Raw genomic sequence first — 27,322 nt, forward strand, 5'->3', positions numbered from 1 at the left:
CCCCCTTCCGCACCCCTACGCCTCAAGGTGAACATAGCGCATCTCTACGAGAACCAATTCTCCTTCTGATACGCACAATAGGCCGGTCTATCAAGCGAGTTCAGGCCAACGCGCTTATCAATGTTAATGTCATCCATGAGCGCCTCAAGATTCGCGTACTTGCGCTCCGGCCGGATGTAGCCCAACACAACCACATGCATATCCTCGCCATAAAAGTCAGCTGCATAGTTGTGCAAGATGTGCACCTCGATAGACTTCTGCTGGTTCTGGAATTGTGGATTCCAGCCAAGGCTCATGACCATAGGATATATCTCTCGATCAGCCGCAACATGAGGCGCACCGTCGCGGAATCGCACCTGTGCGTAACCAAAGTAGACGCCTGTCTCGTGCAAACGGTGTTGTGGATCATTGACGGGATCATCCAGCGCAGAAATAGGTAAATTTGCCGTCGCACAATTGAGTTGTTTACTTCCGCGCCCATAGCCATGCTCGACAGTGCCGCGCAAGTAGACGGGGAACGGTGCCTTGGGTGTATCTTCGCCACAGATCATGGGACGCGTCATTCTGAAGGCGCAGACGTCGGAAGAACGAAACGAGCGTCCGCAAATGAGCTTGTGTGATTGTCTGTTTGCTTGCTTGCTCGCTTGCTTGCTTACTCACGCGCTTGAGTGCGTCAGAGGTAGCGCGTGTTTGGTTGAGCCGAAACAGCAATGTATGCAGGCAGTTGTCTTACACAAGCGTGATGCTCGGCTCCCCTCCCTAGACAACCTGTCCCATGAGGCGCACGGCGCATGAACGAACTAGACGCCTACGTGGAGGTGCATAGTTCCACACCGGCACCCAAAAGGGGCGTGACGCCTGTGTGTGTGTCTGTGTGCCTGTGTGTGTGTGTGTGGTGATGGCACGTGATGCGAATTAGGCCATGGGGTGGGGGAGTGCAGCGGCAGCGGCAGCGCCATCGACCGGCACTCGCACCGTCCAACGTGTACGAAGCTGACACCTCTTCGTGTTTCCGAGCGCATGAAGTACTTGAGCACGCGTGGTGGGCATGAGCGCCTGACGTTCGAAGAGGCTGTCTTGCAAGGGCTCGCACCGAATGGAGGATTGTATGTGCCAGCTGAGATGCCAACGCTTCCAGACGACTGGCAGACGGCATGGGCGTCGTTGAGCTTCGTCGAGCTGTCCTTCCAGATTGTGTCTTTATTCGTGCCAACCACGGCCGAAGAAGGCGGTATACCGCCGGATGACCTGCGAGAGCTGATCACAAAATCGTACGCGACGTTCCGCCACGAGGACGTGACGCCGCTGCGCCGTGTCTCGGAGCACGAATGGTGCTTGGAACTGTGGCACGGACCAACATTTGCGTTCAAAGATGTCGCTCTCCAGCTGCTTGGAAACTTGTTCGAGTATTTCCTCGCTCGCCGAAACGCCACCGCTAGCAACGCCAACCGGGCTGACCGTGCGCCCCACACGTTGACGGTGCTTGGCGCGACAAGTGGCGACACAGGCAGTGCGGCAATCGCAGGACTGCGCTCCAAGGAGAATATTCACATATTTATCCTGCATCCACGCGGCCGTGTGTCGCCGATCCAGGAAGCTCAGATGACAACCGTACTCGACGACAATGTCCACAATCTGGCCGTCGACGGCACATTCGACGATTGCCAAGACATTGTCAAGGCGCTCTTTTCCGACAAGGCCTTCAACGATCAACACCATCTCGGTGCGATTAATAGCATCAATTGGGCACGCATCTTGTCGCAGATTGTATACTATTTCGCGGCCTTCTTTGCCCTGCGCCGCGAACAGCCGCAGATCGACGCTTCGTCCGTGCAGGTTGTTGTGCCTACGGGCAACTTTGGCGATATCCTCGCCGGATACTATGCGAAGCGCCTGGGCGTGCCGATGTCGAAGCTTGTCGTTGCGACGAATGAGAATGACATCCTGCAGCGGTTCTGGGCGACGGGACGCTATGAAAAAGAGTCGGCATCCGGCGAGGTGCGCGCAACGCTTAGTCCTGCGATGGATATTCTTGTGTCGAGCAACTTTGAGCGCTTGCTTTGGTACCTTGCGCACGAGTCCGACACAGAGGCGGACGACAAGGAAGAGGCCGCTGGGCAGCAAGTCACCCAATGGATGCACGAGCTCAAGACACGCGGCTCATTCGCCGTCTCAGACGCTCAATGGGAGCTTGCCAAGCGCGACTTCCTTGCAGAGCGCGTGTCGAACGACGAGACTCGCAGCACAATTCGCCGCTACTTCCGCACGAAGGAAGAGCCCGGATCCTATCTCGTGGACCCGCACACAGCCGTCGGCTTCGAGGCTGCGAACCGCCGTGCTAACGGCCATGCCGTGCCTCAAATCATTCTATCGACGGCTCATCCCGCCAAGTTTTCCGAGGCTGTCATTTCGTCCATTGCCGCCGACTCGAATGAGGGCGAAGCTGCCCGCTATTTCGACACACACGTCCTTCCCAAGGAGATGCACGGCCTCCTAGACAAGGAGCGTCGCGTTGTCGATGTGAATGCGGCGCCTGAGGCTGGCTCTAACAAGCTGCAGGGTCTCATTGCCAGTACCAAGGCCATCATTGAGCGTGATGGCTTCAGCTCACGTATGTAGCATGTTGTCTCTGCCACGTGCGAATCGTCAGGTCATCACTAGTTGAAACGAGCGTCGCACCATGGGGCCCACGACTCCAGCTCACTGCATTGATTTCCGCACTGGATTGGTTAGTTGCTCTGCTAGATGTACGTTTTTTTTTTTCGACGAGGGGTGCGTGTATGCATCAATACGTACTTGAGCTCGTGTGCACGAGGGAGAACGATGCCTCCTTCGCGCGAGATACCTGCTTCATCCACCAACGGCGTCATAGACATCGGCTTCGACACGTCCCAAACGACCACATCGCCAGAGTGACAACCCAGTGCTAGGTATGTGTCATGGTACAGTGCTAAGCGCGCATACAATGTATTTTGTCTTTGTATCTCGTGATGCAAGGCACATACGCGTCCCGGTATCAAAGGACGCGCCACGTCGTCCGTATTGAGCACATAGATACAGCCGTCTGTACAAGCAGCATACATCTCGCGACGGCTGTGTGCGACGACCAACGACGAGATGCCGTGGGGCCGCGTGTTCCACGACGCTCGCTTGGAGCAGTCCACACTGCTCGCACTACAATGCGCCTTCCGCATATCCCATACATGGACAATCGCGTTTTCACTGCATGCCGTTGCTAGGCCATGGCCCGGTACGAAGGCAAGCGCCGTGACGCCAGCCGACCCGGTGGGTTGCAACGCTCGTCGACGAGGCCTCGGTCGCTGTCGCTCCTGTGTTGGCAGGCGACGCGTGCGAGGCATACCGTGTGCTCGTGGGATATGCAATGCAGCCTCCGACATCCGCAGATCCCATATGTACACGTCGCCATCCCGACCGCCACTCGCAAGAATTCGCCCCCCCGCCGCCTCATTTGGATCCCATGCCAAGGCTCGCGGACTTCCTCGGTGCGCATCATATGAGGCGACACAGAGCTGATGCTCGACATCCCATGCGCTCACAGAATAGTCGCTTCCCCCTAGTGCAATCACACGGTCATCCTTGCGCCAGTCCAAAGCAAAGATCGAGCCATGCAACAGAGGCTCCGTCACATGCCGGCAAGCATCTGGAGCATGCGGAGGCCGAAGGGTATCAAGCAGATGGACACGGCCCTCGTCATCACCCACAGCGAGGCACTGTGGTGTATCCCTCGTTGCACATGCGCTGTGCATGTACGCAGCACTCAACGGACTGGACGTGCCATGCGGGATGCACCCTGACTCGAGGTGGTAGTACGAGTCCGCATCTGTACGAAATGACGAGAGAAACGCACGTGCGTGTCGTGCATGCGAAGTGAATCGGCTCTGTACGCGCTGCCACGCTAGTGGAATACGAGGCCCAGCATGTGTGGCGAGTGGATAGCGTGACATGGACGACGGCATCGACACAGTACGTGTCTCTGCGTGTCTCGTCAGAGAAAGAGCTGGTACGTCTTCAATACAATCCAGACGAGCATGTCCGGTCGGGGTATAAGAGCGCTGGGCTCTGGGTCTCTTGCGGTCAAGGGTCGGCGACGATGGCCATTCTCGCTCGCACTCATGCTTGGGTGTGAGCACTTCACTCGACGCTGGAGACGACGACAAGGATTGTTGAGTATGATCGGCATCATAGGGTGACATGCCCGAGTACGGCGTCGAAGCCTCAATATCAATGACGGCGGATGTGCCTCGTTCAGGCGTGCACAGAGGATCCTGACGCGGACACGGTGTGCGTGGCAAGAAGAACCGCGACGCTCGACTAGGCGTCACATTACCGCGAACAAGACGCTGCGTCGAGGACAACGCAAGGCCGTCACCACTTGACGTCATCTGAGCGCACCGTCGGACGTCCCCAAGCTCCCAGGGCCGCCAGTGTGGCCTTGGTTATCAATTGTCAGCGTGCCAACCATTCTTTGCCACCGCGCGTGTAGTGGCGCATTGCTTTCGCCCACACGCGCCGCGTCGTGACGCGTCACGACGCGCGTCACGACGTGCATTAAACATTGTCCAATCACGTTGCGAGTCACTCCACTACAAGGACGTGCGTCTGACTGCGTATGTGTGTGCCGTCCGGCTGAGCTACCATTTGTATGGACCGTGCGCGGATCACAGACAAAATCTGTGGTATGGACGAAGGGTGGGGAAAGAGCCTCAACACACATGGCATCACCAGTCAGACGCACAGAAGTACTACACAAAAGGGCCGAAGATGCACCAACGTCGCTCTCAAGTCAGGTCAGCCCAGCAAAGCGATCCGAGCATCCACCTCCTTGGCCGACGGAATGCTCTCCATGGCTCCATCGACTTCAACTGCCATAGCTGAAGCTACAGAGGCACGGTGCATGATGGCCTTGATCCGCTCAGATGAAAGCGAATCACGCTCGTGCAAGCTCATGAGCCCTGCAACCAAATAGCCTGTGTACGTGTCACCAGCACCTGTAGTATTGACGACCGTTCTCGTCTTGGCCGCCTGTGTATCGACCCACACGCGCTCCGAGCCCACGAGCACACCCGCACAAGAGCCTTGGCTTCCACGCGTGACCACGATCCATTGAATCGATGCAAAGGCCGGCAAAGACGCAAGTGCCTTCGCTGGCTCAGAGCCTGCGTCACGTCCAGAAAGTGCCCTGTGCATGTCTGCTGCTTCCCCTTGATTCACAATAAGCACGCGGATTCCCGACCACGGGAACGCCCGAAGCTCGTCGGGCGTCAGCATAGGACTGGGGTTGAACACAGTGCAGACATTACCAAGGGATGCTGCATGTTCCACAAAGGCGATGGTACAAGCGAGAGGGATCTCGTTCTGAAGAACGAGGTGCGTTATTTGCTGTTCGTTCCTCGAGAACCATGCGTTGGGCTCATCAAGTGGCGTGTTCGTAGCAAAGTTGGCGCCTTTTAAGAGGACAATAGAGTTTTCACCATCCTCAGACGAAATCTGAATGAATGCACGGCCTGTAGGGACATCCGGCGACACGTACATGTCCGTCGTGTCGACATGGCGCTCCTTCAAACAGTCGATCGGCCAAGTAGCATCCGATCCCACGGCACCGAGCATCTTGACCTGCACACCTGCCAGCCCCAGTACCGCTGCTACATTGGCGCCTTTCCCTCCAGGTCGCGCCCACATGGCCGATGAGGATATAGTCTCGCCCGGGCGCACGATATGTGGCACCTGGAATGTCTCATCAATGTTCACACTGCTCCGCACGAGGCATATTGACTTTGACACAGACGCCATGATTCGTGACAAGAATGGCTAGCCACCGTTCTATATCAGTGGGATCGATGTCACTGACCGTAATCGCTCGTCGCCGCACAGCCACGAGACGCTCGATGGAGATTGGATGAATGGAGGAATGGTCGATTTGGTTGGTTCGAGGCACACAGACTCTCATCTCAGAGGGGATCTTGGGCCCCTCCACATGACAAGACCTTTCCCAACCTCGTGATTGCATTCGTAGTCGACTCGTAGCATTGTGCACGAACCGCCTCGATCTGGTACTGGCCCATGTTTTCTTGTGTTGTAGCAGGGCGCTTGCCACTCCCGCCACCACAGCAAATTGACGCGACCCATGCCGTGTTCCAGCTGGAGCAGGCGGACCAAATCAATCACATCGTCGTCTTCATGACAGGACAACAAGCCTTTCCTGAGGGCTATGGTGCGACGGTGCACCTCATGTGGCCTAAAGAGGATATGAGTGCGAATGCACAGACTTGGCAGCTCCTTGGATGGTACGCACACAATCTTGGTCTCACTGACTCGGCATCAGTTTGCAAAACACCAAGCCATCGGCTATCTTCCGGATCCGAGACCCTAAGCGTGACCAGGTGCCGCCAGGCATGGTGCGCACGGCCACACTAGGTATAAGTATCGAGACACTCGATGAAGTTGAGAGACAGATGCAATCGCTAAGTTCATCGAGCCAAAGCACGCCATCCAATGCATTGGCTCTTGCTGCCAAGTCGCAGCCAAACACACTGATGCAGCAAGCTGCCCAGCTCGCTGCACCCATCGGTACGTGCAAAGAGGTCACCTTGATACACACATTGCCTAACACGCACACGCACACACATACGCACACGCAATGTCTCTCTCTCTCTTTCTTTCTCACCTTCAGCGCAAAATGTGTTTTCGTATCTTTCGTCCTTCGCGCCAGACTCAGCTCCACAGGCTGTGCCGCTCCTACAACGTTGGCTTGAGCAGTTTGAGCGCAAGCTGCAAGCTCAAGGCATAGAGTTCCTATTGAGACAGACATAACTACGATTCGTCAAACTCGAATGTGCGATCAAAGTCACCATAGATGATATCCCGCATGCCAGGTGCCATGAGTGGCTCTGTTTGGGATCCTGGCACGGCAAGGTACCGGTAGGGAAGCTCCACCTGGTTTCCTGTTAGTATCGTGGTGTCAAGCGTCAACGAGACAGCGACTGGTCGTCCAAATACGTACCGACTCGCCACGACCAAATTCGATCGTGGGACTATCCACAAACACGAGCGACCCCTGGCCATCTGAGTCGATGTCAGCACCTTCCGTGCCCTGGAGCTCTGCCAAGCCTAACCGCAATCCATCCTCTACCACACGCTTCGTGACGCCTACCGCCGTGTCTGTCGACATTTGGACGCTACCGAGATGCCGACCTGGAAATCCCATGTTGCGAAGAGACGACGTTCGATCGCGCGGCGGATCATCACCAAGAATGCCTCCGAACAAAAAGTGTGTAAAGGGCATGGCCTGCGACGCCGAAGACGGTGCCGGCGCTTGGGACGTGTGCATGCCAGCATCCCGCACAGACAAAGGCAGAGGTGCTTTCGGATCAAGCAAGCAGATCCGTTCCATGCTCCAACCACGTTCCTTCGCCAGGGTTGTGACTGACTTGGCGTGTAGTTCAAATTTGGCTGGATTCGTTAGTGGCAGCAGTGGCTGAGAAAAGGCCTCTTCTAATGCGTCCAGGGATGCCTGTGATAGGGCCGTAAAGTGCACTGTTGAGCCGGCGCCGATATGGTATAGCATGTGCCGGTACTCGAGGAGTGCCCATGGTGGGAAGTGCGCCGGCGCATCAGGTTCATCCTCTTCCATATGCTCGATAATGTATTCTGGCCGCTGCATGCTGGTGCTGGAGGTGGAGATCCGTGCTACGTCAACGACGCTTACATGCCCGCGTACCCCATGTGAAACTGCGTTGACAGCCGGTCGGCTTGTCGGCCGGCCAACCTCTATCGGCCAGTCAGCCTCCAGTAGACAAAGAAAGAAAAAAAAAATGCCCTATTTAAGCGACAAGTGCAAAACGAATCCTTTTTCCCACAAATCGACCACCAAGGACGGGAATAGTTGCCTGCCCTGTCCCAGGGCATCATGATGTCGTAGCAAGAATGTGCACGCGCGTTGGAAACACATGCACTAGAGGAGAAGTGCGTGACTGGAACAAGGACGAGGCTTAGAAAAGAATGTGTGACTGTGTGTCCTGTGTGTGTAGGAGGCGAGGGGGGTGAGGGGAAGCGGACATGACCGAGGCACGATACGTGAGTATGGGACAGTGAGTCAGTACGAGAACAAGGGACACAGACTACGTATATACGCGAGCGCGAATGTATGCTACCGGCTCTTGCAGATGCACGTGGTAGCTATGCTTGTGCTCGCAATGCATCGAATGCACACGATCGAGATCGCCCGCTCCTTACCCCGTGCCTGTGGGATATCGATGACAGGTATCGGATAATATGCGGATTTCAGGCTTGGTAGTACTTGCCTGGCGGAAAAGAAACATCAAGGTATTCATTCGCTATCAGCCCTAGACTCTGTCGATGACGGCTCATAGATAGTAGTTTACCTACAAAACCCGCTGCTCGGCAGCACGTTCAAATTGCTCAATAGATTCGGCAAGCCAAGAAAGAGGCGGCTCCGGCGGCGGCGGCGGCAGCCGGTCAAGATGGTCCCAAGCAATGACGGAGCGTGGCCGCCGCAGCTCGAGCGGCGTCACACGTCGCAGTGGCGTGCCTGGTTTGGATTGGTCATAGACGCCGCTAGCTAGGGGGTCTTTGTCGTCTTCCATGTCGGTCGTGGCCGATTCATCTAGGGACTCGGCATCTTCGCCTTCATCGCTGTCCAGTGTATCAACAGCGCGGCGCGTCACATAGTACAAGTACAGAAAGATGCCCACACAAAGAGCGATGCCAAAGCCACCAAAGACCTGCCGTACCGTGTTGGTCTTTTTGTGGGAGGGATCGGCGCCCTGCGTCTCGTTTGCCGCCGAATGGTACGAAGCGAAGCTCTCGATCGATGCGCCAATGCTTGTGTGAACAAGGAGCTTTGGCAGCGCTAGTGCCGTGCATGTAATATACGTGCGGAACGTCAGCACGTGCGAGCTTGCGAGAAGCATGTTCAGAAGGTTGTAGGGATACGGCGCAAGACGCACGAGGAACAAGAGCTGCGGCCGCAGCTCTATCGCACGAATGACCCGCTGCAGGCCACCAGCATGTGCAAGAAGGCGCATCATCCACGCCCTCAGATGCGTCCGACTCAACACAAACACGGAAGCAGCACCTGTGAGCGCTGCCACGTAGCTGACAAGGAACCCCTGCCACATGCCAAACGCAAAGCCTGAGAGCACGATCATAGTCGAATACAGCGGCATCGGTGGGAACGTTAGCACAAAGATGATCATGCCAAAGAGCACGCGGCCCACTAGACCCAGGCTCCTGAGCGTCGTCGATAGCACATCCAATGCATGAAACAGCTGCACATGAAAGAGCATGACCATGGTCGTGCTCATCACACTGATACCGACCCAGATGAGCAGCGGCACGTACGAAGCAAGCCACGGCGGCCACCAGATTCGCTGGTCCGTCATGGGGTCGCGGAATGCGCGGGCCCAATAGATCCATTGTGCATGGACATGCTGATGCACCGAAGCGGCAAGTTCGCGTGGATTCGCGAGCAAAGATAAGCCTGTTCGTAAACGCGCCCATGCATGCTCGGCTGTCCATCGTGCCGCGTGCTCCGCCTGGCGGTTGCGTTGGCGCCGATGTGTCGATGCTGCCGACGCCTTGCTCGGTTTGGGATGCAGCCATACGGCCCCATGCCTCGCTTTTGGCGCCACAATGTCGTCCATGGGGATCGAGTGTTCGCTGTGCGTTGATTTGCGTGCATGTGTTCTGAGTAGCTGGACCTCGTCGTCGTCACCAGCCAGCGCATACGCGGGAGCCGAACCCGCTGTGGTATCCGATGAACTGCGTCGATCGTCGTCGTTCACATGGTGATGCGCGTGGTGTTGGTGTTGTTGCACGGGATGACGTATGTCGCTGCCGCCGTTAGGGCCATTAGCAGAACTCGTTGTGGAATGGGCGGCAGTGCGATGATCGTTGCTGGACGTGCCTGCGTCTGCATGTCGATGATCCCAGTCTGCGATGGAAGATATGGGGGAGGAAGCCGTTGGCATGTCGAATAGGATAGATGCATAGCCATGCGTGCTGCTTGGCGACAGCGAGCGTGTCACGACATCCACGAGGGATTGTGCTGCATACGCAGCTGCACGCCCAAACAGGCGCGTATGTGCATGAGAGCTGGGCGTGCGCGGACTAAGGACAGAGAGTGGCGATTGTGTGCGTGATGTTGAGCCTCCTACCGTACCCGCACCTCCGGCCGAGGGCAGCTGCCCATGACTTGTCATCGTACTGCGTCTCGATCGACCTGTGGCGCTTTGGCCCGCTGCTGCTGCTGCTGCTGCTGCTGCCGATGACGACACAGGCACCTGGCCTCGCCTCGCCCCGGGCTCTGAGTCATACGAGAAACTTCGAAGCTGCGTTGTCTGAACACGTAACGATGGTGTCCTGCGCTGTCGGTGCGTGGTGGCCGAGTCAGATCGTTTGGGGACTTCAGCTGGTCCATGAAGCGACATGGTTCATGGGAGGGGGAGGGTCGTTGGTGGCTTTGATACGCTCGCTTGATCGCACCCTAGCTCTCGTATTCGCTCTCTTGTCGTGTTCACACACTTGGCCTGGTCTTGTTCGCACACGTCTTGCCCCCCTCACAAACGACAGCGCCACAGCTGCAAAGTTGCGTTAGATGCAACAAATCTTATGGGCTGTGTATAACCTCGAAGCCCCCTCTTGTCGATGATTCGTTGGATCTCGGTAGGAAAGACGGTCATTCCCTCCACATCCACGACGCTTCGTGTCGGCTTCTCCAAACGACAGCGGCATCACGATGAAAGTGCGGACAAGGCCGGGCTGCACTGGATGGCTCCACCTCAGCTTGTCTCCATGATGAGATAGCAAGGTTGATTTTCATTTTATTTTTTACCACATATTCATGGCAGGTTTTTCGTCTGGATTCTCATAAGACGAAAATGCTTGCATGAACCGTGGGTGTGTGTTTGCATGGCTTGCTTCGACCTTTCCGAGCATCTAGCACAATCGCACAGACCCCTCCCCCCTTACACCGAGTGCTGCGCTGCACAGGATAACCGACTGATGCGCATCGCACAAGTCGAAAGCGCACGCATGCTGTGTCGTCACAGATAGCGCGCCTTGCCTTGCCTATGTTCTATAGATTCGCCACGGACATGAGCGCAAAGAAGACAACACGTGGGCAACCAAAGGAACGTACGTACGTGTTGGTATCTGTGTCTGTGCCTAAGCACGATCGTCGCCCCAAAGACGCTCAACACGCTCCCAGTGCAGACAGTCCCAAAAGTGCGTCAAGTAACGTTCCTTGCCCCAAAAGCCATAGTCGCCCAGCCATGCATGTTCAAACATGCTTATGCAGAACAAGGGGTATAAATGATGCCCAATTGCACCGGCTGCTGAGCTTCGGGAGAGGCTGTCGAAACGATTCGGTGCGGATGCACGTAGTTCTTGCGCTGGCGTCGTGGCGCTTGTTGACTCATTCGATGCTGGCGTCGTCGCTGGCGTCGCGGCATCGCTCGACGTCTGGCCATCTTGCACGGTGGTGACAAGGTCACTCGGTCCACACTGCCGTCGTTGGTGCACTAGCACAGTGCTTGCACCATACGTCGGGACAATGCCCAAGCGTCCATGATCGTCTTTCACAAGCCAGATCCATCCACTCGAGACCATGCCCATAGCCGCTGACGAGACTGCCAGCTTGAGCTGCGGAAGCGATCCAAACTGGTCTGCGATTGCCGTCGCAAGTGTCTTGCCGTAGAACGTCGGAACGGCACCCATGTGTGTCGATGGCTGTGGGTATGCCTGCACCGACTGAGCAGCGTGGGGCACCAGACTCGAGAGGAAAAAACTCGTGTTGAGTGCCAGCGAAGCATAGTTGAACATGAGGATCTTTTCTCGGTCACGCGCTGTATTCATCACTGTCTCGACGACAGACTCCGTCGCATTGGGCGTGCCTTTCACCTCTTCATTCAAGCGCTGTAACAATCCAGCTTGCCATTGCGTCCACAAAAGGTGCACTGTCCTCTTTGACAAGAATGGATCACACCCTTCCGTCAGTGCAGCTGGCATCGGTGGCAGCTGGTGCAAGTACCGCGCACCATATGTACGCGTTGGCAGCTTCGCCACTACTGTGCGACGCGCTGCAGTCGCGAGTCCCGCTGAACGCAGCATGCTTTCCTAGCTCTTGCTCGCTCTGTGTAGACCAGGAGAGAAATGAGCGACGAGCCGTTCGTTTTCTCAAGCGCGGCCGACTCGCAAAGTGCGCGCGTTCGTAAGCCATCTTCTGAACCACGTGGCATTTCTTCGCTCGCCACTCTTCCTGCCCAGCGGCCAACCAACAACCTCTCCTGGGCTGTCGGCAGGTAGACCCACCCAGGTAGCGCGCCGAGCCGATTGGCAGTGGAGGCGTGTATCGTGCGTCTTCTTCGCTTACGCGTCCAAAAAGCAACATCTGACTTGGTCCTGCTCCGTTGGTTGTGTCGCCGCAGCCTTCTGTTGCTTCTTTGGGAGATCCACGCTCACCCCGCCCCATGTCGGCTGATCTTCTGCCGGCACACCCACCTCCCGTGCAGCCCATGTCGCCATCCGCGACTTTTCGCGCGCTCACGAAGCGTGCGATGCGCCCAAGGCAGGAACGCATCCTGTTCCTGAGCACCGTGGCGTCTTACCTTCTGCTGGCCGCGAGTCTGCTCTCACCTCGTGCACTATGGCAGCCCTGCATGCTGCTCGGCACGCTTTGCCTCGTAGTATGCGTGGTTCTGCCGCTTCTTCTCATGCGCCGCACACATTTGATCCATTCCACCCCCCCGAACGAGCTGGACCGCGTGCCAATATCCCGTGCGGCATACGCGCGCCACATTCTCTTGGCGGGCGACGTGTGGCCATCACTTGGGATGCATGCTGTGCTTGGAATGTTCACTGTGTTCATCTATGCAAGCACAGCCGTGTGTCTGCAAGGCACACAGAAGACCGCATTGTCGCCCATTCGCTATGTCGATGTAAACCAAGCATACTATGTGAACGAGACTTTCCTTGTCACCACGGCTTCTGCTGCCTGCTTAGGTAGTTTGTATGCGGCATGCTCTATGCTTTGCTTCAAAGGTGCACGACGTGGCGTGCCACCCTTTGATGCACGTCATCTCGGCATGCCTTTGTATGTGCATGCCATGGACGCATTGTCGTCCCATATTGTGCGGACACTGCCCGTCTTGTGTGTATGGCCTGTGTTTTTCTGTGTATATGTCATGGTGCGTGATTCATTCTGGACGACGGTCCTGCGCATCACAGGCGTTGATACCGTGGTCCGGCAAGCCATCGTGCCATCATTCCGCGTGCCATTCCACGCTTGGTCCATGTTTGCATCGGCTGTGCCAGTGCTGGTGCTGATGATGGTGCTTATGGAGGTCATTCACACTCTCTTTGACGTCTATTGGACACACCCACTTCCTTCCATCGTGTCTGCGTACAAAGATCCCATCACAGCGCTTCTGGGTGGCCTGACCGACAATCATGCTTTCTTTTCTACACACGCCTTCGCTGAGCTCACTCGACTTGCGAAGCATGACAAGGCATTCCGCCTAGCTGTCTACGACGATGTGCAACGCTTGCATGGCCGTCCTGTTGCGTTCCCTGCGATCTCACAGGCGTGCATTCGAGCGCTGGATGCACTCGCTCCCGCTCCGGAAGCGAAGATCAACAGCGCAGCACAACAACCTTTACCAAGCGCGAAAGCATCTGGCTTGGCGACTGCTAATACTGACACCGCCGCCGCCGCCGCCGCCGCCGCCGCTGCTGCTGCTGCTTCCAAAGCTTCCAAAGCTTCTCGTGCGCCGCCCCCCACGTCCTTGTCGTCTTCGCGCTTCAACATCTGGCAGACGCTGGCGTCTCGGCCCGCGAGCACTTCATCATCTGCAAAGACGTCAAATCCAGACGCTTCCAGCGCCTCTTCCAAGCCGCTGACATCGGCACCCCCAACCTCCGCGCCATCAGCCGCATTCCTCGGAAAGTCTCTTGCTCAGACAGTATGGAAATGGATCCCATCCGAGGCCAAGCATGTGCTTTTCCCCCATACGATCCACGCAGCTTTGTTTGCGCCCGAGTCCACGCTCCTGTTGGACACTACGCTGTACGTCGAAGCGCCGCGCGCTTGCTTCGCTGCGATGGCTATGGAGTCTATGGTGCTCGCATCCCTGACCGAGGACAAGTATGGCAGTGTGCAGCACCAAGTCCAGGGTTTGGTCGAGGCACTCTCTCGTGCGCATACGCGCATGGAGCGCGTGCGGCAATCGGCAGAAAGCTTGGCCGTCCAGGCCGATAGCCAGCACGTTCGCGACATGTCTGTCTGGCGCGGCGCGCTCGCCGACGCTGGGTCAGATGCAGCAGCGACCTTTGGCCCTGCATTTGCACCTTTCTTCACCGAAATGCAGATGGCCTGGAGTGCGTACATGTGTTTAGACTCGGCTCTCTCGAGGGCGACACGCCGCATCACCGAGACCTTTGCTGCCTTCAAGTGACCCAAGAGCCCGTTTGGAACTGGCCGCACGTCGAAGCACGTCCACAGAGACGAGGTGAGGTGATGTGTGCCTTTGGTATGGACGCCCTATCTCAAGCAAATACAATGCGCTGGCCAACGACTTGGAGCACATTCAACGAACTGTACTCTTGCAGCGTGTCATGCAGCTGGTCTTCGACCCAGCCTGCAGCTAGGACGCGTGCACGCACATCCGCCAGCACAAGCTCGCCCAGCCCCGACGCATTCGCATGCGCAGGATCTTCCTGGCCTGCATGTACGGCCATTTCTCGCAAGAGACGAAAGATTCGCGAGACATAGCTCTGGTCATGGCCCAGATCGCCGCGGTGCCGAGCCGACGTGTACAGCGACGCTTTACTGACATCCATGAGACGCAACGCCTCTTCGACGTCGCCGATCTCGACCATGTCAGCAAAGCGCAGGCGTGCAAGCGCCTGTGACAGCCGCACAATGCCCAGCAGCGTGCGGGCAGACGTGTAGGTGAATGCTTCGTCGCGCTCCTCGTCCTGTTTGTGCTGTGCACGCATTTGCACGTATGCATTCACCACATAGTCCGATACACTGCGTGGGATCACGGGCCGGCACTGCCGCGCAGCAGCAATAAAGTGGCGCAGCAGATGCGGCGGCACCACATCCTGCGCCTGCACAGGCGGCGCACTGTACATATGGACATACGTGACGTGCTGAGCGAGCCGCTCGTCATCGTCACGGGAGGGCGAGTCAAGAATCAGATACAGGATGTCGAATCGGCTCAGGAGGGCGGCTGGCAAGTTGATATTGTCGACGGGCGAAACGCGTGGGTTGTATCGGCCATACAGCGGGTTGGCAGCTGCGAGGATCGATGTGCGTGCATTGAGCGTCGTGTTGATGCCCGCCTTCGAGATAGAGATGGTCTGCTGCTCCATGACCTCGTGGATCGCCGTCCGGTCGGCGTCTTCCATCTTGTCAAACTCGTCAATGCAGGCGATGCCGTTGTCCGCAAGAACAAGTGCGCCGCCTTCGAGCACCATCTCGTCCGTGACGGGGTCCCGCAACACCGCGGCGGTCAAACCGGCGCCGGACGACCCACGCCCTGTCGTGTACAGCCCACGGGGCGCGACCTTCGCAATATACTTGAGCAGCTGCGACTTGGCCACACCAGGATCCCCCATGAGGCAGACATTCAAGTCGCCACGAATCTTGAGGCCATCGCCCATCGTCTTGTTGCATCCGCCCACGAGCAGGAGCAGCAGCACCTTTTTGATGTCTTCATGGCCGTAGATCTCCGGCGCAATGCTCGATGCGAGTCGATGGTACAAGGACGGGTCCGAGCGCAATTCAGCTAGTTCCGCCTCCATCTCTGGCGTCGGCTCCATAGCCTCGTATGTCTTTTTCAGCTGGTGGATCGACTGTGCTTCCAGATACGTGTCAGTGAGCAGGCCAGCACGGATGCCTCGGAAGCCTGTGTATGGCAGCGGCAGGAATATGCCGCCCAGCTGCACAATGTCGCCGGGACTGACCTGCCGTGTGAGCCGGCCGTACAGGTGCACATTCATCGAGCGCGGAATATGCCCCACCGGCACCTGGTCGGTCATCTCCTGGATCCGGATCTCTTGGTAGGCGAGAAACTTGCTCGCTCTGGCCTGCGGATACAGCGGGGCCCGTGTCCTGTTGGTCACACACACCCGACTCGTGCAAAAGGTCAAGGGCATGTACTGCTGTCCGGTGACTTCTTGAAACACCTCGGCACCGCATACATCGCATGCGTACGCATCGACGAGAATCGACGGCTTCACATCGGAGATGCGTGTGACAATCCCGCGCACGCTCAAGAGCTTTCCAAGATGTGCGCCGCGAATCGCTCGTACGGGCAGGGACGCCGTGCGCGAAGGCGGGCGGAAATACAGCATGTAGCGGCGAAGAAGTGTGGGGGGAAATACCTCTGCTACTTCGCCCATGCTCTCCTCCTGTTGCTCGTTCATGGCATTGCGCTCCAGGCGCTGGTGCCGAATGACATCCAACACGTCGTCCTTCTCGGAAATGTCCCGGTCCGGATCAGGCATCATGCGGTCAATCACTTCACAGAACAAATTCAGATACCGCTTGGTGTTGGACTGGATCGCGACGAGCAACGTGCCTCCGATAAACTGTCCAGATGCGGAGCGATACTGTAGAAGGGAGTGCATATGTAAGTGATGGCTGTCACAGACCTAACGTCATGCGGCACACGTACCTGAGCGACATCGTCTAGATCAATGGCGAGCATCTCTTGATCGCGATTGGCTATCCGTTGCTGAGCAGGGAATCGTGTGAGTATCAATGGTTTTGCACTCGCTATCACGCCCATCCCAGTGCCTCTTCTTCTCCTGACGTATGCGGCCACGAGCGCGGCGCGGTTGGGGCATGCATACGTACCAGCTGGACCATGTATTTGTTTACGACGGCGTCCTGCGCCATGTCGGTGTTTTCGTACAGAGCATCAATCTCCATAGCACCTGCATCTGTTTCGCGTGCTAGTGCGGCCTCAGGCGACTCGTCCGGCATGTATGATGCATGCTGCGTACCAACATCGGCTAAAGATGGCACCTGGGCAAGCGATGCCTTGAAGTGTTCGAGAAAGTCTTGAATCTTGTCTCGTTCCTCATCATAGTTGACTGGCACATTGATTACGGGCAGGATCGGGCCCTGATTCCCGCTCATAGTATGCGTGGTATAGCAAAGTGCGGTGATGGACCGGCCCGGTCTCTCCAGGCCAACGTGGATGTGTGATCGACAACGATGTTAACAACGACTTCCACAACGCGTGGCGCGCGTGTGTTCCGCAGTGGCGAGACAGATGCGTGCGCAAAATTTGGGTCGTATTTTGGCACCTGACGTCGCCTGCACTATGAATTCTCCACCGGCTAGCTAGCAGCCCGGACGCTACAACGAATAAAAGTAAAATTATCCGAGATGGGGACGAATCCCACGAGAAGGGAGCGACAAAAAAAGACGAATGCGCCAAGGGGGAATCGAACCCCCGGCACAGCTAATCCATTACTTACATGGCAAAGCTGTATTTTACCACTAAACCATTGGCGCTAACTCGTGGCGGAAAACGGGCATGCATACAATTTAATATCCAATCTAATGTTCACTCACTCGACGCGTGAAGTCTGAGGAAGCATCGCTCGATCGCGTACTGACGGCGCTTTGGATGTAGGTTCATGGCTCACGCGGGTTTCTTTGCACACATCGTTGTTCCTATCATGCAGAACTATTTTTTTTCGTGCGCGTCCCAATCACGCTCATACTCACGCACGATTTCGAGACCTGGAAGCTCGCCTGCGACCGTGCCGTACAGAGCGTCACGCACTTGCGCACTTCGGAGCGACAGTTCGTCCTGAGCATATAGATCGCCATGTCCAGCGGTGTCACGGGCGCGGCGCGTCGGGTATGCAGATGGCGGCTTGACAAAGTGTGCACGCAAACCGTCTGAGTCATGCGCTTGTCGATGCCGTGGCGGCAGCGATGTGGACATTTTGCTCAAGAACGAGCTTGGCAGGCCCGCGTTCTCGTATGTGTCCATCTCGCTAAGTGTGTCACGGCGCGCTGTATGCCATGCCTCACGCTGATGATGCATAAGTTCATGCGTGTTGGAGCATTGTACGAAAGAGCGGCCAGACCGGTGGTTCAGGAACGGCCCCAAGATACTTTCGGCGACTTCGTCCCGTAGCTCCTGATCCTTGTCTCCCGCAACATCTGTGCGGTAGAAAGCAGGTGTGATGTGATACAGTGAAATGGCATGTCGCAAGTCTTCATCTTTCTGTCGCTTTACTTGCCGCCGCGTGCGTCGCGATACACTGACGCAGGCAGTCGTATGGATGGCATGCGTGTGGCAAGGCGTCCGCGATGCAAGCGGCACCAGCGCCACTGCTCTGTGATACATCATGAGGCAGAGATCGTACGGTACTCTTGACTCTGCCAGAGAGCAACAATAGAGTTTGCGACTGAAAGAAGCAAAGACCAAAACGAACGCTGCTAGTAGCTGTTGCTCTTGCTGCTGCTGCTGCTGCTGCTCCTTTTCTTGTCGCTCGTGGTCTATGACGGCGCAAACGCTCGCGACGAGACGACCGGCTCAGATCACGTGATACAATTCCTCACGCGTTGAGGTGGATGCACGCGAGCCCTGAGACTGAGCAAGTGAATGCGTGAGTGGGTGGATGGGTGGCTGGGTGATTGTGTGTGTTGGAAACAAAATGGGCTTTGTTCACGATACTTCTACACACAGACACATACAGTCACTCACACAGACATACACGCACACACACATACAGTTTGGGCGAGTCTCGACGTCTTTGTGGTATTGAGATAAAACAGCGAGTTTATTCCTCAAAGGCTATTTGCTGGGCATCGTTTTGAACATGTCAGTGTCGCAGCGTCCATTGCCGCAGCCATCAGGCTCGTTCGCTGCGTCGTCGCCCAGTGCCTATGATTTGTTTCATCGCGGCCATAAGCCAGTACGCCGGACTTTGCCACAAGCGGAAGCCACAGAAGAATTAGGAGCACATCGTTTCGGTGGACATGCTGACGAGGACTTGCCACCACCTGTGCCACCCAAGCCGGAGAAATCACACGAGAGGCCACGAGCACCGGTGCTTCCACACATGGATTTCCACGAGCACACAACATCGCGTAACAGAGAAACAGCGTCACCATCCTTCAAGATCCCACGCAAAAGACCATTACCACCGTTTCCAGCAATGGATACGTCGCCAACAACCACACCTACATCTTCGCCGCATCGACCGCTCCCTTCTGTGCGCCATGGGGCGCGTCCATTGCCCATGCCTGGCGCAAGTCACGTACCTATAAGCATGGGCTGGGTGGCAGGTCCTCCTGATAGCCCATCGCGGCCATGGTCAATGTATTCATTCCCACCAGCGCCAGCGCAAGTTCAAGCACAAGAACAAGTGCCAGTCGCCCCATGGCCATCAACACCTCCGCCAGCGCACCACTTGCCTCTCTCACAACCACCACCGTTACCGCCGCGGTCTGTGCCGCCGAAACCACCATCGCTTGAGCGAGTTGACTCGCCACCGCCATCTTTGCCTGTCGATTCCCCACGACGAGCTATGCCAGTGGCCACGGCCGCCACTCCTGCAGGAACAACACTGTCTGCATGCTCACAGCCTCCAGCCTCGGAGGCCACCGGGTCGTTGAAGCTGACGCCATCGACATCCACTCCGTCTGGATCAGCTACGTCCGCATGCTCTGCTATAAAGCCATCGGCATCGGCTCCTTCGTCTTCCAGCACATTGGCAACTGCGCCCCCTCAACATGGCGAGCATGACAGTTCACGCACACATCCCTCTCTGCCTGAACACACGAGCGACGTGGTCCCTGCCAATGCAGCGGCGTCCTCGGCCTCCTCTGCTAAGCCGCCGATCCCGCTGATCATGCTGGATGGTCACGTCATGACAGACGATATGATGGATCCAAGCTCACCTGACGTCTCGCACAATGTCGCAACAAGTGACGAGATGCCGGCGCCACAGCATGCATCGAGCTCGTCTGCCGCAGATCGGGAAACGACGCATGGTCCCTACATTTCTGAAGGCATTCACTCCATGTGCCATCGCTGTGGGCGCTGGATCGGTGGTTACATGGTACATGCAATGGGCCATGCATGGCATGCGCGGTGTTTCACATGTGCACATTGCCAAACGCCCTTGGAGCACGTATCGTTCTATGAGCATGATGGCGAGCCGTACTGTCACTTGGATTTCCACGAATTATTCTCGCGCCGCTGCTACCACTGCCAGACGCCGATTGTCGATGAAAGATTCGTGACGGTCGATGCGTTTGGTGATGTGCGCTCGTATCATGAAGCCCACTTTTTCTGTGCACAGTGTGGCGATCCATTTGTGGAGCAGAAAGACAGCGATGAAAGCACCACGTCCGAGTGCAGTCGGCCGTTCTTTGTGCATGGCCGGCATGCATACTGCGAGTCGTGTCACCGGCCGCGATGCCAAGCATGCAAGAAGCCAGTGGGTGACGAACATGTCCAGGCACTTCGTGCTGTGTGGCATCCTGAGTGCTTCGTGTGCACGCGGTGCCGAAAACCGTGTCAAGGTGCGACGTTTGTCGCGCCGGACGGGTCGCCGTGTGACTTTGACTGCTACCAGGCATGGGTCCGTGGCGGCCGTGGCGGGCCTGCGCCGCCAGCCTTTCTTGCCTAAATGTATATACAATTCCACATTCATACATACATACCTTCATACATACATACATACATTCATACATGCATTCATGCCAAAGGCTAGGGAAAGCCAATTAGCTAAGTACGCCTAAAGAGAGAGAGAGAGAGAGAGAGACAGAAAGAAAGAAAGAAAGAAAAGGATGGGCGTGCTTGTGATAGTCCTAGTGTGTCATGGCGACGGGCATGCGGGGTGTGAAGAGCGCCAGTCTTCGATCGTCAGAGGCGCCTGCTCCTTCCACACCACATGCCCATGCGTCGCATCCGTGTACAAGGGCGTTGACGTGGCGTCCTGATCCGCGTGCGCATGGAACGGCTCCGGATCCTTGCATTGTAGTATGTACTGCAGGCCCGGCGGCTGGGTGAGTCGGAACACACCCACACTCGGCTGCTCACGTGGCGCACAGACGACGGCAACGGCCTCGGGCAGGAGCGCCTGGTAGCCAGAATGAGTGTGCAAGTCGAGCGACGACAGGAAGCACGTCTGTGTTGGATGCGTGTGGATCCAGCCTATAGTGAGCAAATCGTGCTGGATCTGGTATGCGAGCAGCTGTTCTTCGCCATATGCCTGGCAGCTGTAGTTGGTGCCGGTCTGCTCGGGAATGACAAGATGTGTCACACACAAAGCGTCGAACCTCCGATGGCCCAGCAAATAGCCACACGTCTCGCGCTCTGCTTTGGTATTCGCCTGTGCATGTGCAAGGAAGCGCGTCGGGAGCGTGCCAGGCAGCACAACTTGCCGCAGTACGTCGCCAGCCTCTGTCGTAGGACACCGTGCCTGTTTGCCGTCCGTAGCAGCCGTAGCACCACTAGCAGCGGATGTGCGGGACTGCGCAGCAACTTCGCCGAGCTCCTCGCTCGGCAGCATAAACAGATCCAAGCTCGTCAATGGTGGTGAGCTCTGCACTTCTGGCAAGCGTGCCCAGCCTGCCAGATTTGTGCGGATATCCACGGACGATGGGCGCGGCCCGTGTGGTTTCGATGCGCGGCGCTGTAGCGGCATATGCGCGCGCGCGCGCGCATGCACTTCGCGGTCGCGGTCGCGGTCGCGATCGCGATCATAATCACGATCTTGATCTCGATGTCGTACAGCCTCGGTACTCGTACGCGCAGGAGTTCGCCGCTCATACTCCTGCTCGGTATCGGCCACGGACGCCAAGCGTTCTTTTCCTGCCGGTGCACGGGACGACGCTGGCATGCCTAGCAATGATGTGGAAGGACGAACGACGAGCGACGCGGGTCGGTCAGATGTAAGAAAGCGGCGCTCACTAGATCGGCGCCGCACCGACGGTGGCGAGCGAGAGAGACTCGCGATAGGCGCGGCAGATGATGATGTACGCGGCGGTGAGGATGTTGGTATAGGCGCCTGAGGTATCGAAGGTATAGAGGTGGAAAGGTATGTTGATCGCCTGGCAAAGCCCGTGGGAGACGATGCACGACTCGTCGACGGCGACAGAGTGGGCGGCGATGGGGAAACTGAGAGCGGCGGCGACACGGCTCGCGAGGCGGTGCGCGAAGCGCGTCGCGTCACTGTGGCCGGGACCGGTGTCGGCTTGTGCTGCGCTGTCGTAGAGTACGTAGTGCCGCGTCTGCCAACGGCCGCATCGGTGGGCGACATGGATCGGCGTGGATCTTGTCGTGGCCGCCCGTCAACCGGTGGTGGCGCAGCAGCGCGACTTGGTCCTGCTTCAACACTTGGCGGGTACGTGGGCATCGGTGCCGGATGTAGTGCGGCGTACGATGCTGGTCGAGTGTCTGGCTGCGTGGGTGGACGAGCGGTGGACGCTGACGCTCTCGCCTGTGCTGTGTGCTTGACATGCGAGGCGTGCGGGCGTGAGAAACGCTTGGGATCCGCTGCCACATAGCCCGACGCGGATGTCGACGTTGCGGGTACTGCAGGCTCTGCAGCGCTCGAGGCCCAAGCATCAGGCGTCGACAGAGGAAGGCCAGCCGGCCGCGATGAGAGCGTCGTTACCACCGCTGGTGCTGGCTTGTCACTCGATGAAGTTGCCGAGAGCGACGGCCGGTGCCATGGAAGGATCGAGCGCAACGACCACCCAGACCGCGGCGTCGTACGGTTCATTGAAGGTGACGAGACGGACTCTTCTGCGAATGAAACGCGTTTCCTGGTGGATGAGTTCCGGCGGAATGACGAGCGGCTCGGCGTGCCAGCCAGGGCCGACGGCGACAGCGGGGGTTTGTATTGGGCGGACGACGCGGACGACGCAGACGACCGCGCCTCGCCGCGAGCATCGAGCAAGGCATCTCGAGTGAGTGACACTAGACTGTGGATAGCCACGGCATTCTGTCGTTAGAAAGCATCACCAAGCACATACTGTCTGACATAATTCTTTGGTCTGCTAGTGTCAGTGACGCCGTTGTGCGGGAGTAGCTATGCCTGGCTACGCAGCAACCAGAAAGCCACGCAGCAAGCACCACGCAAACACGTACCTTGCTGTCCAATTTGTGCCATGCCGTATGCTCGTGGGGAATCAGCTCAGCGAGGATTCTGTGTATAAGTTGGATGGTCTCGCGCCCCAGCGTACGCACTTTTCGCACTTGGCCAGACTGTATGTGTGTTAGCCATCGTCGCTTATGCGAGAGAGAGAGAGAGAAAAAAAAAACCACTCGATGCTTATCGCATCCTACCAACATACCATAGGTATTGGCCTTCCAGATCACTCGCATGGTGATGCTGATCAGCCCGACGCTTGAGCACATCCGCACACCGGATCCAGTGACTGATTGGGACGGAGCTAGAGAATCGCAGCTCCTGCCGCAAGTCAGCCACCTGTTCGTCCAGTTCTTGCAGCGATGCGGGCCGCCGGTTGGTGCGTGAGAAGAACCCGGCTCCCGGCTGCGTCTGTGGCTGCTGCGTGTCCGTCCGCGCAAGAAGGCTCACCTGGTTCATCGGTGACGTCAGCATCCTCTGCTCTGCCAGGGTCCCTGGTGCAGAGCATGGTACGGCTGATGCCTCTTGCGCGCGGAATCGGCGCAGTTTCATCTTATGTCAATGAGCGATCGGTGCGCGCCACCGAGCTTATCACGGGCGTGGGGGGAAACTCGATAGCCGATATGTCTGCGTGGACCACCACCCACCCACACATGACGCGGCCTGCACGAGACTCGACACGTGGCCCTGGCCACATGGCGCGCGCGACGCGCACCACTCGCGCACGAGCTCGTGCGCTGAGCTCTGTTATGTGTCTCCACAGTGCGTCTTCATGCACTCCCTCTGATTCCCTTGACGGGCGCCTTCTGACCAATCAGTGCACATGTGGAGTAGCGGCGTGTCTGACGCGTTCGTGTGTGTGTGTGTGTGTGTGTATATGTTTTTCCAGCGAGACGAGTTCGTGGACAAGTGTGCGTGCGACGCGTTCATTCCTGTTCACTGCATGCTCCTTAGGCCCTAGCCGGCTTTTCCTGTAGGTGCAAAAGAAGCGTACACGACCGACCATCGCATGAGCGCATCTGTGCGAGAAGCCAACCTGCATGTAGGTGGTAGTAGCGGGCGCATCGTGCATGTGACCGACATCCAAGGCAACACACGCCTTCCACGAGCGCAGCTTTTAGACCGCTTACGTGCACAGCAGGGCTTGGCGTATGTACCAGAGCTGGAACTTGTGCGTGATGTGCTGTACTTGATGCAGGGCATCTCTGGCACACATGTACGTCTGCACCATGCATGGCAGCTTCCCTCGGACAATGGATCTCACGAGGCTTGCACGCACATGCGCCTGGATTTCGACGAGCATGCCGGCATGATCTCGCCGCCCACACGCGATCTGATCCACCGCCTCGCTGAACTGGGCCAGCTGTTTGAGCGTGTACAGGCTTTCGTCGACAGCCACGAGAGCCAGCCTGTTGCAACGCATCTCACAGCGCAAAGTCTATGCCACTTCTTGACCGGCGAGCTTCAAGCGCACAACGCGCTGCTGACGGACCTCGACGCGCAGTGGCATGCACAGGCCGAGGGCGAGAATCTATCGCCGCCACTCACGCTACAACGCCTCGCCCAAGTGACAAGTGAGCCCATGATGCGGATGCGTCTCATGAGCACCATCGTCGAGAGCTGCCGACACGCACATGGCGGTGCGCTTGTATCGACGATTCATACATACACACTCACAGGGCACCCATTTATCCGGCGATGCACAGCCACGATGCTGGACCACGTGTCTCGGCCCTTTTTTCATACGCTCTCGCGCTGGATCTATGATGGCGAGCTGGACGACCCATTCCACGAGTTTTTCGTCGCTCGCGCACCGCCGAGCCAGACACGCAAGCCCCCACTCGTCGACGATCTCGTCGTGCCGACAGAGCTTGGCACAGATGCCGCTGACGTTTGGCACAACCGATTCGTCTTGCAGCTCCAGATGCTCCCGAGCTTCTTAAGTGAGCACTTTGCACGCAAGATCTTCTCCACCGGCAAGAGTCTGCATTTCCTGCGCGACTGCTGCAGCAGTGGCCATGGCCATGCCGAGTACGGTGACACAGCGCAGCCGTCTGTCGCACTGGATCCAGAACAGGCGCGCTTACGCACTCTTGGCTACGGATCCGCGCATCGTCGTGAGCTGCGGTACTCGGACATGGCGGGTCTCGAGCATGCCATCGATGCCGAGTTCGCTCTTGCTAGCGGACACTTGTGCATGAGGATGCTTAGCACATTCCGTCTACTGGATCACTTGCGTGCGCTGAAATCGTACTTACTGCTTACGCAAGGCGACTTTGCCGATGCGCTGCTCGAGACCCTTGGCCCGAGTCTTGCGCGGCCTGCGTCGACGCTGTATCAACACAATCTCAGTGCGGCCCTCGAGACGGCGATCCGCGCATCCAATGCGCAGTTTGACGATCCCGAGATCCTGCGGCGTCTGGATGCCCGCAGTCTTGAGTTTGGCCCTGGCGACACGGGCTGGGACACCTTCACACTCGAGTACCGCGTCGATTCGCCCGTCAATGCCGTGCTGGACGCATCTGCCATGGCCGGCTACCAGCTACTCTTCAACTACCTATGGCACACGAATCGCGTTGCGGCCCGCATCACCGCCGCTTGGTCACAGCTTCTGTCGGTGCAAAAAGCCGTGTTACGCAGTCGACACCGCAAGCTGGTCGATCGCGCTCTCATGCGCCAACTGCGCGCTACCCTGGGCCATGTGTGTGAAATGGTGCACTTTGTTCGTCATCTGCAGAGCTTCATTGAACTCGAGGGCATCTCGTATGCATGGCAGCGTCTGGAGCATGACCTGACCGTCACGAAGCCGAGTGACTTGGATCATCTTGTCGACATCCACCGCACCTATCTCCACATGCTCATAAGCACGACGCTGATGCGCGGCCGTCGCAGTGCGTCCGACCATCTCGCGAGCGACGTGCGTGCACAGCTGCACGGCATCCTGGCATATGCCGATGCCACCGACGAGCTGGGCATGTACGTCACATCGGAACTTGCCCGCCTGGCGGGCGGCGTCGACCCGCTCTCGTCGGCGGCTCGGACGCATGCTCACGTGTCGCAACGCCTCGTCAACGAGCACACGCAGTTCCAGCACCGGCTCCAGAGCATGCTTGCCGCGCTCGAGCGCCATCCGACGCTCACTGTGCGCGATCTCGCACGTCGCTGGAACTTTAACAATGTATATTACCGGCGCGAGCGCACCACGGTCAGCACAAGCCATGCTACTACTACCACGTCGGCGCTCGCACGTTAGCATGCTGCAAGAGTCGCCGCACATGTGTATCCACTCGGAATCCGTGCCACGGGGGAGCACTGAACTTGGCGACGAGCCGCGTCCACACATCAGCCATGTACATCGAGCTGGCTTCGCGACTCCTAGTGTCGTCTGTGCCGCTGCCCTCGCTATGTGGCACCGCATGCACGCGCCATACAGCCCGGAGCACCGTCGCGATCTGCCGTGGCGACGGTGCTGGACTGGCACATGATCCGGAAGGCTTGACTCGCAGGTATCCGTCGATCAGTTCCGCGAGGATCGGCTCTGATTCTCGGGTGGTGTGTTTTCTGCGTGCCAGCACGCCCAACAGAGAATGGTACACGGCTAGTGTGGGTCCCTGCATGCCATCACCGTCACCGTCACCGTTGCTGCTGCGGCTGCTGCCACTCTTTGACTCGAGGCCGTCATGCAGCACATGCAGTGCGCCGTACAAGTCGTCGTGTTCTGCCAAAAGGCGCGTCACGGTCGCATATGTCTTGGATGTGAGCGCCAAGTTGTCTGGCACGCTCGTGAGCCCTGTCACTCGACGCCATGCATCCATGGTAGCGTCGTCCACCTGAAGTGCATGTGGATGTGCCATGCTTGTACAACTACGTCCGCTCGCGCCCTGTCCGCCCAGCTCCCGGCATAGCGCCGCGTATCGTAGCACTTCGTACACACACCGCACATGCAGCGCAGGCGTCGCATCTGTCGAAAGTTTCGCATACGCGTGTAGGACCACATGAATCGCATCGATCGTCAGCATCCGATGTGTCTCCATCTGCCGCATACAGTCGTGCACACGCTCCAACTGACCCAGGCGCGCGTACAGTGTCAGCCGGATGCACCATGATACGCTCGATGGCTGTGTCGTGCGCCACCGAGACATGT

At 57.6% G+C, this 27,322-nt stretch overlaps 14 protein-coding genes across 14 annotated transcripts; 4 read left to right on the forward strand and 10 right to left on the reverse strand.

Annotated features, from left to right (window-relative positions):
- Positions 1-44: 44 nt before the first annotated feature.
- On the reverse strand, positions 45-563 carry MGL_4121 (uncharacterized protein; the record flags this gene model as incomplete). Its single annotated transcript, XM_001728734.1, has 1 exon — positions 45-563. One exon carries the CDS (start codon positions 561-563, stop codon positions 45-47), a length of 519 nt encoding a protein of 172 aa, XP_001728786.1.
- Positions 564-1,020: 457 nt separating this feature from the next.
- On the forward strand, positions 1,021-2,619 carry MGL_4122 (uncharacterized protein; the record flags this gene model as incomplete). The annotated part of the gene is made up of 1 exon (XM_001728735.1): positions 1,021-2,619. One exon carries the CDS (start codon positions 1,021-1,023, stop codon positions 2,617-2,619), a length of 1,599 nt encoding a protein of 532 aa, XP_001728787.1.
- Positions 2,620-2,741: 122 nt separating this feature from the next.
- Positions 2,742-4,403, reverse strand: MGL_4123 (uncharacterized protein; the record flags this gene model as incomplete). The annotated part of the gene is made up of 1 exon (XM_001728736.1): positions 2,742-4,403. The coding sequence occupies one exon, from the start codon at positions 4,401-4,403 to the stop codon at positions 2,742-2,744; it is 1,662 nt and encodes a 553-aa protein (XP_001728788.1).
- Positions 4,404-4,809: 406 nt separating this feature from the next.
- MGL_4124 (uncharacterized protein) lies at positions 4,810-5,700 on the reverse strand (the record flags this gene model as incomplete). Its single annotated transcript, XM_001728737.1, has 1 exon — positions 4,810-5,700. One exon carries the CDS (start codon positions 5,698-5,700, stop codon positions 4,810-4,812), a length of 891 nt encoding a protein of 296 aa, XP_001728789.1.
- Positions 5,701-6,979: 1,279 nt separating this feature from the next.
- Positions 6,980-7,681, reverse strand: MGL_4125 (uncharacterized protein; the record flags this gene model as incomplete). The annotated part of the gene is made up of 1 exon (XM_001728738.1): positions 6,980-7,681. The coding sequence occupies one exon, from the start codon at positions 7,679-7,681 to the stop codon at positions 6,980-6,982; it is 702 nt and encodes a 233-aa protein (XP_001728790.1).
- Positions 7,682-8,402: 721 nt separating this feature from the next.
- MGL_4126 (uncharacterized protein) lies at positions 8,403-10,469 on the reverse strand (the record flags this gene model as incomplete). Its single annotated transcript, XM_001728739.1, has 1 exon — positions 8,403-10,469. One exon carries the CDS (start codon positions 10,467-10,469, stop codon positions 8,403-8,405), a length of 2,067 nt encoding a protein of 688 aa, XP_001728791.1.
- Positions 10,470-11,205: 736 nt separating this feature from the next.
- Positions 11,206-12,048, reverse strand: MGL_4127 (uncharacterized protein; the record flags this gene model as incomplete). Its single annotated transcript, XM_001728740.1, has 1 exon — positions 11,206-12,048. One exon carries the CDS (start codon positions 12,046-12,048, stop codon positions 11,206-11,208), a length of 843 nt encoding a protein of 280 aa, XP_001728792.1.
- Positions 12,049-12,596: 548 nt separating this feature from the next.
- MGL_4128 (uncharacterized protein) lies at positions 12,597-14,492 on the forward strand (the record flags this gene model as incomplete). Its single annotated transcript, XM_001728741.1, has 1 exon — positions 12,597-14,492. One exon carries the CDS (start codon positions 12,597-12,599, stop codon positions 14,490-14,492), a length of 1,896 nt encoding a protein of 631 aa, XP_001728793.1.
- Positions 14,493-14,583: 91 nt separating this feature from the next.
- MGL_4129 (uncharacterized protein) lies at positions 14,584-16,674 on the reverse strand (the record flags this gene model as incomplete). Its single annotated transcript, XM_001728742.1, has 1 exon — positions 14,584-16,674. The coding sequence occupies one exon, from the start codon at positions 16,672-16,674 to the stop codon at positions 14,584-14,586; it is 2,091 nt and encodes a 696-aa protein (XP_001728794.1).
- Positions 16,675-16,825: 151 nt separating this feature from the next.
- MGL_4130 (uncharacterized protein) lies at positions 16,826-17,188 on the reverse strand (the record flags this gene model as incomplete). The annotated part of the gene is made up of 1 exon (XM_001728743.1): positions 16,826-17,188. The coding sequence occupies one exon, from the start codon at positions 17,186-17,188 to the stop codon at positions 16,826-16,828; it is 363 nt and encodes a 120-aa protein (XP_001728795.1).
- Positions 17,189-17,744: 556 nt separating this feature from the next.
- MGL_4131 (uncharacterized protein) lies at positions 17,745-18,419 on the reverse strand (the record flags this gene model as incomplete). The annotated part of the gene is made up of 1 exon (XM_001728744.1): positions 17,745-18,419. One exon carries the CDS (start codon positions 18,417-18,419, stop codon positions 17,745-17,747), a length of 675 nt encoding a protein of 224 aa, XP_001728796.1.
- A 472-nt stretch (positions 18,420-18,891) lies between these two features.
- Positions 18,892-20,709, forward strand: MGL_4132 (uncharacterized protein; the record flags this gene model as incomplete). Its single annotated transcript, XM_001728745.1, has 1 exon — positions 18,892-20,709. One exon carries the CDS (start codon positions 18,892-18,894, stop codon positions 20,707-20,709), a length of 1,818 nt encoding a protein of 605 aa, XP_001728797.1.
- Positions 20,710-20,898: 189 nt separating this feature from the next.
- Positions 20,899-23,730, reverse strand: MGL_4133 (uncharacterized protein; the record flags this gene model as incomplete). The annotated part of the gene is made up of 4 exons (XM_001728746.1): positions 20,899-23,031; positions 23,178-23,235; positions 23,277-23,294; positions 23,384-23,730. 4 exons carry the CDS (start codon positions 23,728-23,730, stop codon positions 20,899-20,901), a joined length of 2,556 nt encoding a protein of 851 aa, XP_001728798.1.
- A 457-nt stretch (positions 23,731-24,187) lies between these two features.
- MGL_4134 (uncharacterized protein) lies at positions 24,188-26,431 on the forward strand (the record flags this gene model as incomplete). The annotated part of the gene is made up of 1 exon (XM_001728747.1): positions 24,188-26,431. The coding sequence occupies one exon, from the start codon at positions 24,188-24,190 to the stop codon at positions 26,429-26,431; it is 2,244 nt and encodes a 747-aa protein (XP_001728799.1).
- Between the last annotated feature and the right edge of the window lie 891 nt (positions 26,432-27,322).

The sequence above is a fragment of the Malassezia globosa genome (assembly GCF_000181695.2).
Source record: "Malassezia globosa CBS 7966 chromosome Unknown mgl_sf_14.1, whole genome shotgun sequence".
Classification (NCBI taxonomy): domain Eukaryota; kingdom Fungi; phylum Basidiomycota; class Malasseziomycetes; order Malasseziales; family Malasseziaceae; genus Malassezia; species Malassezia globosa.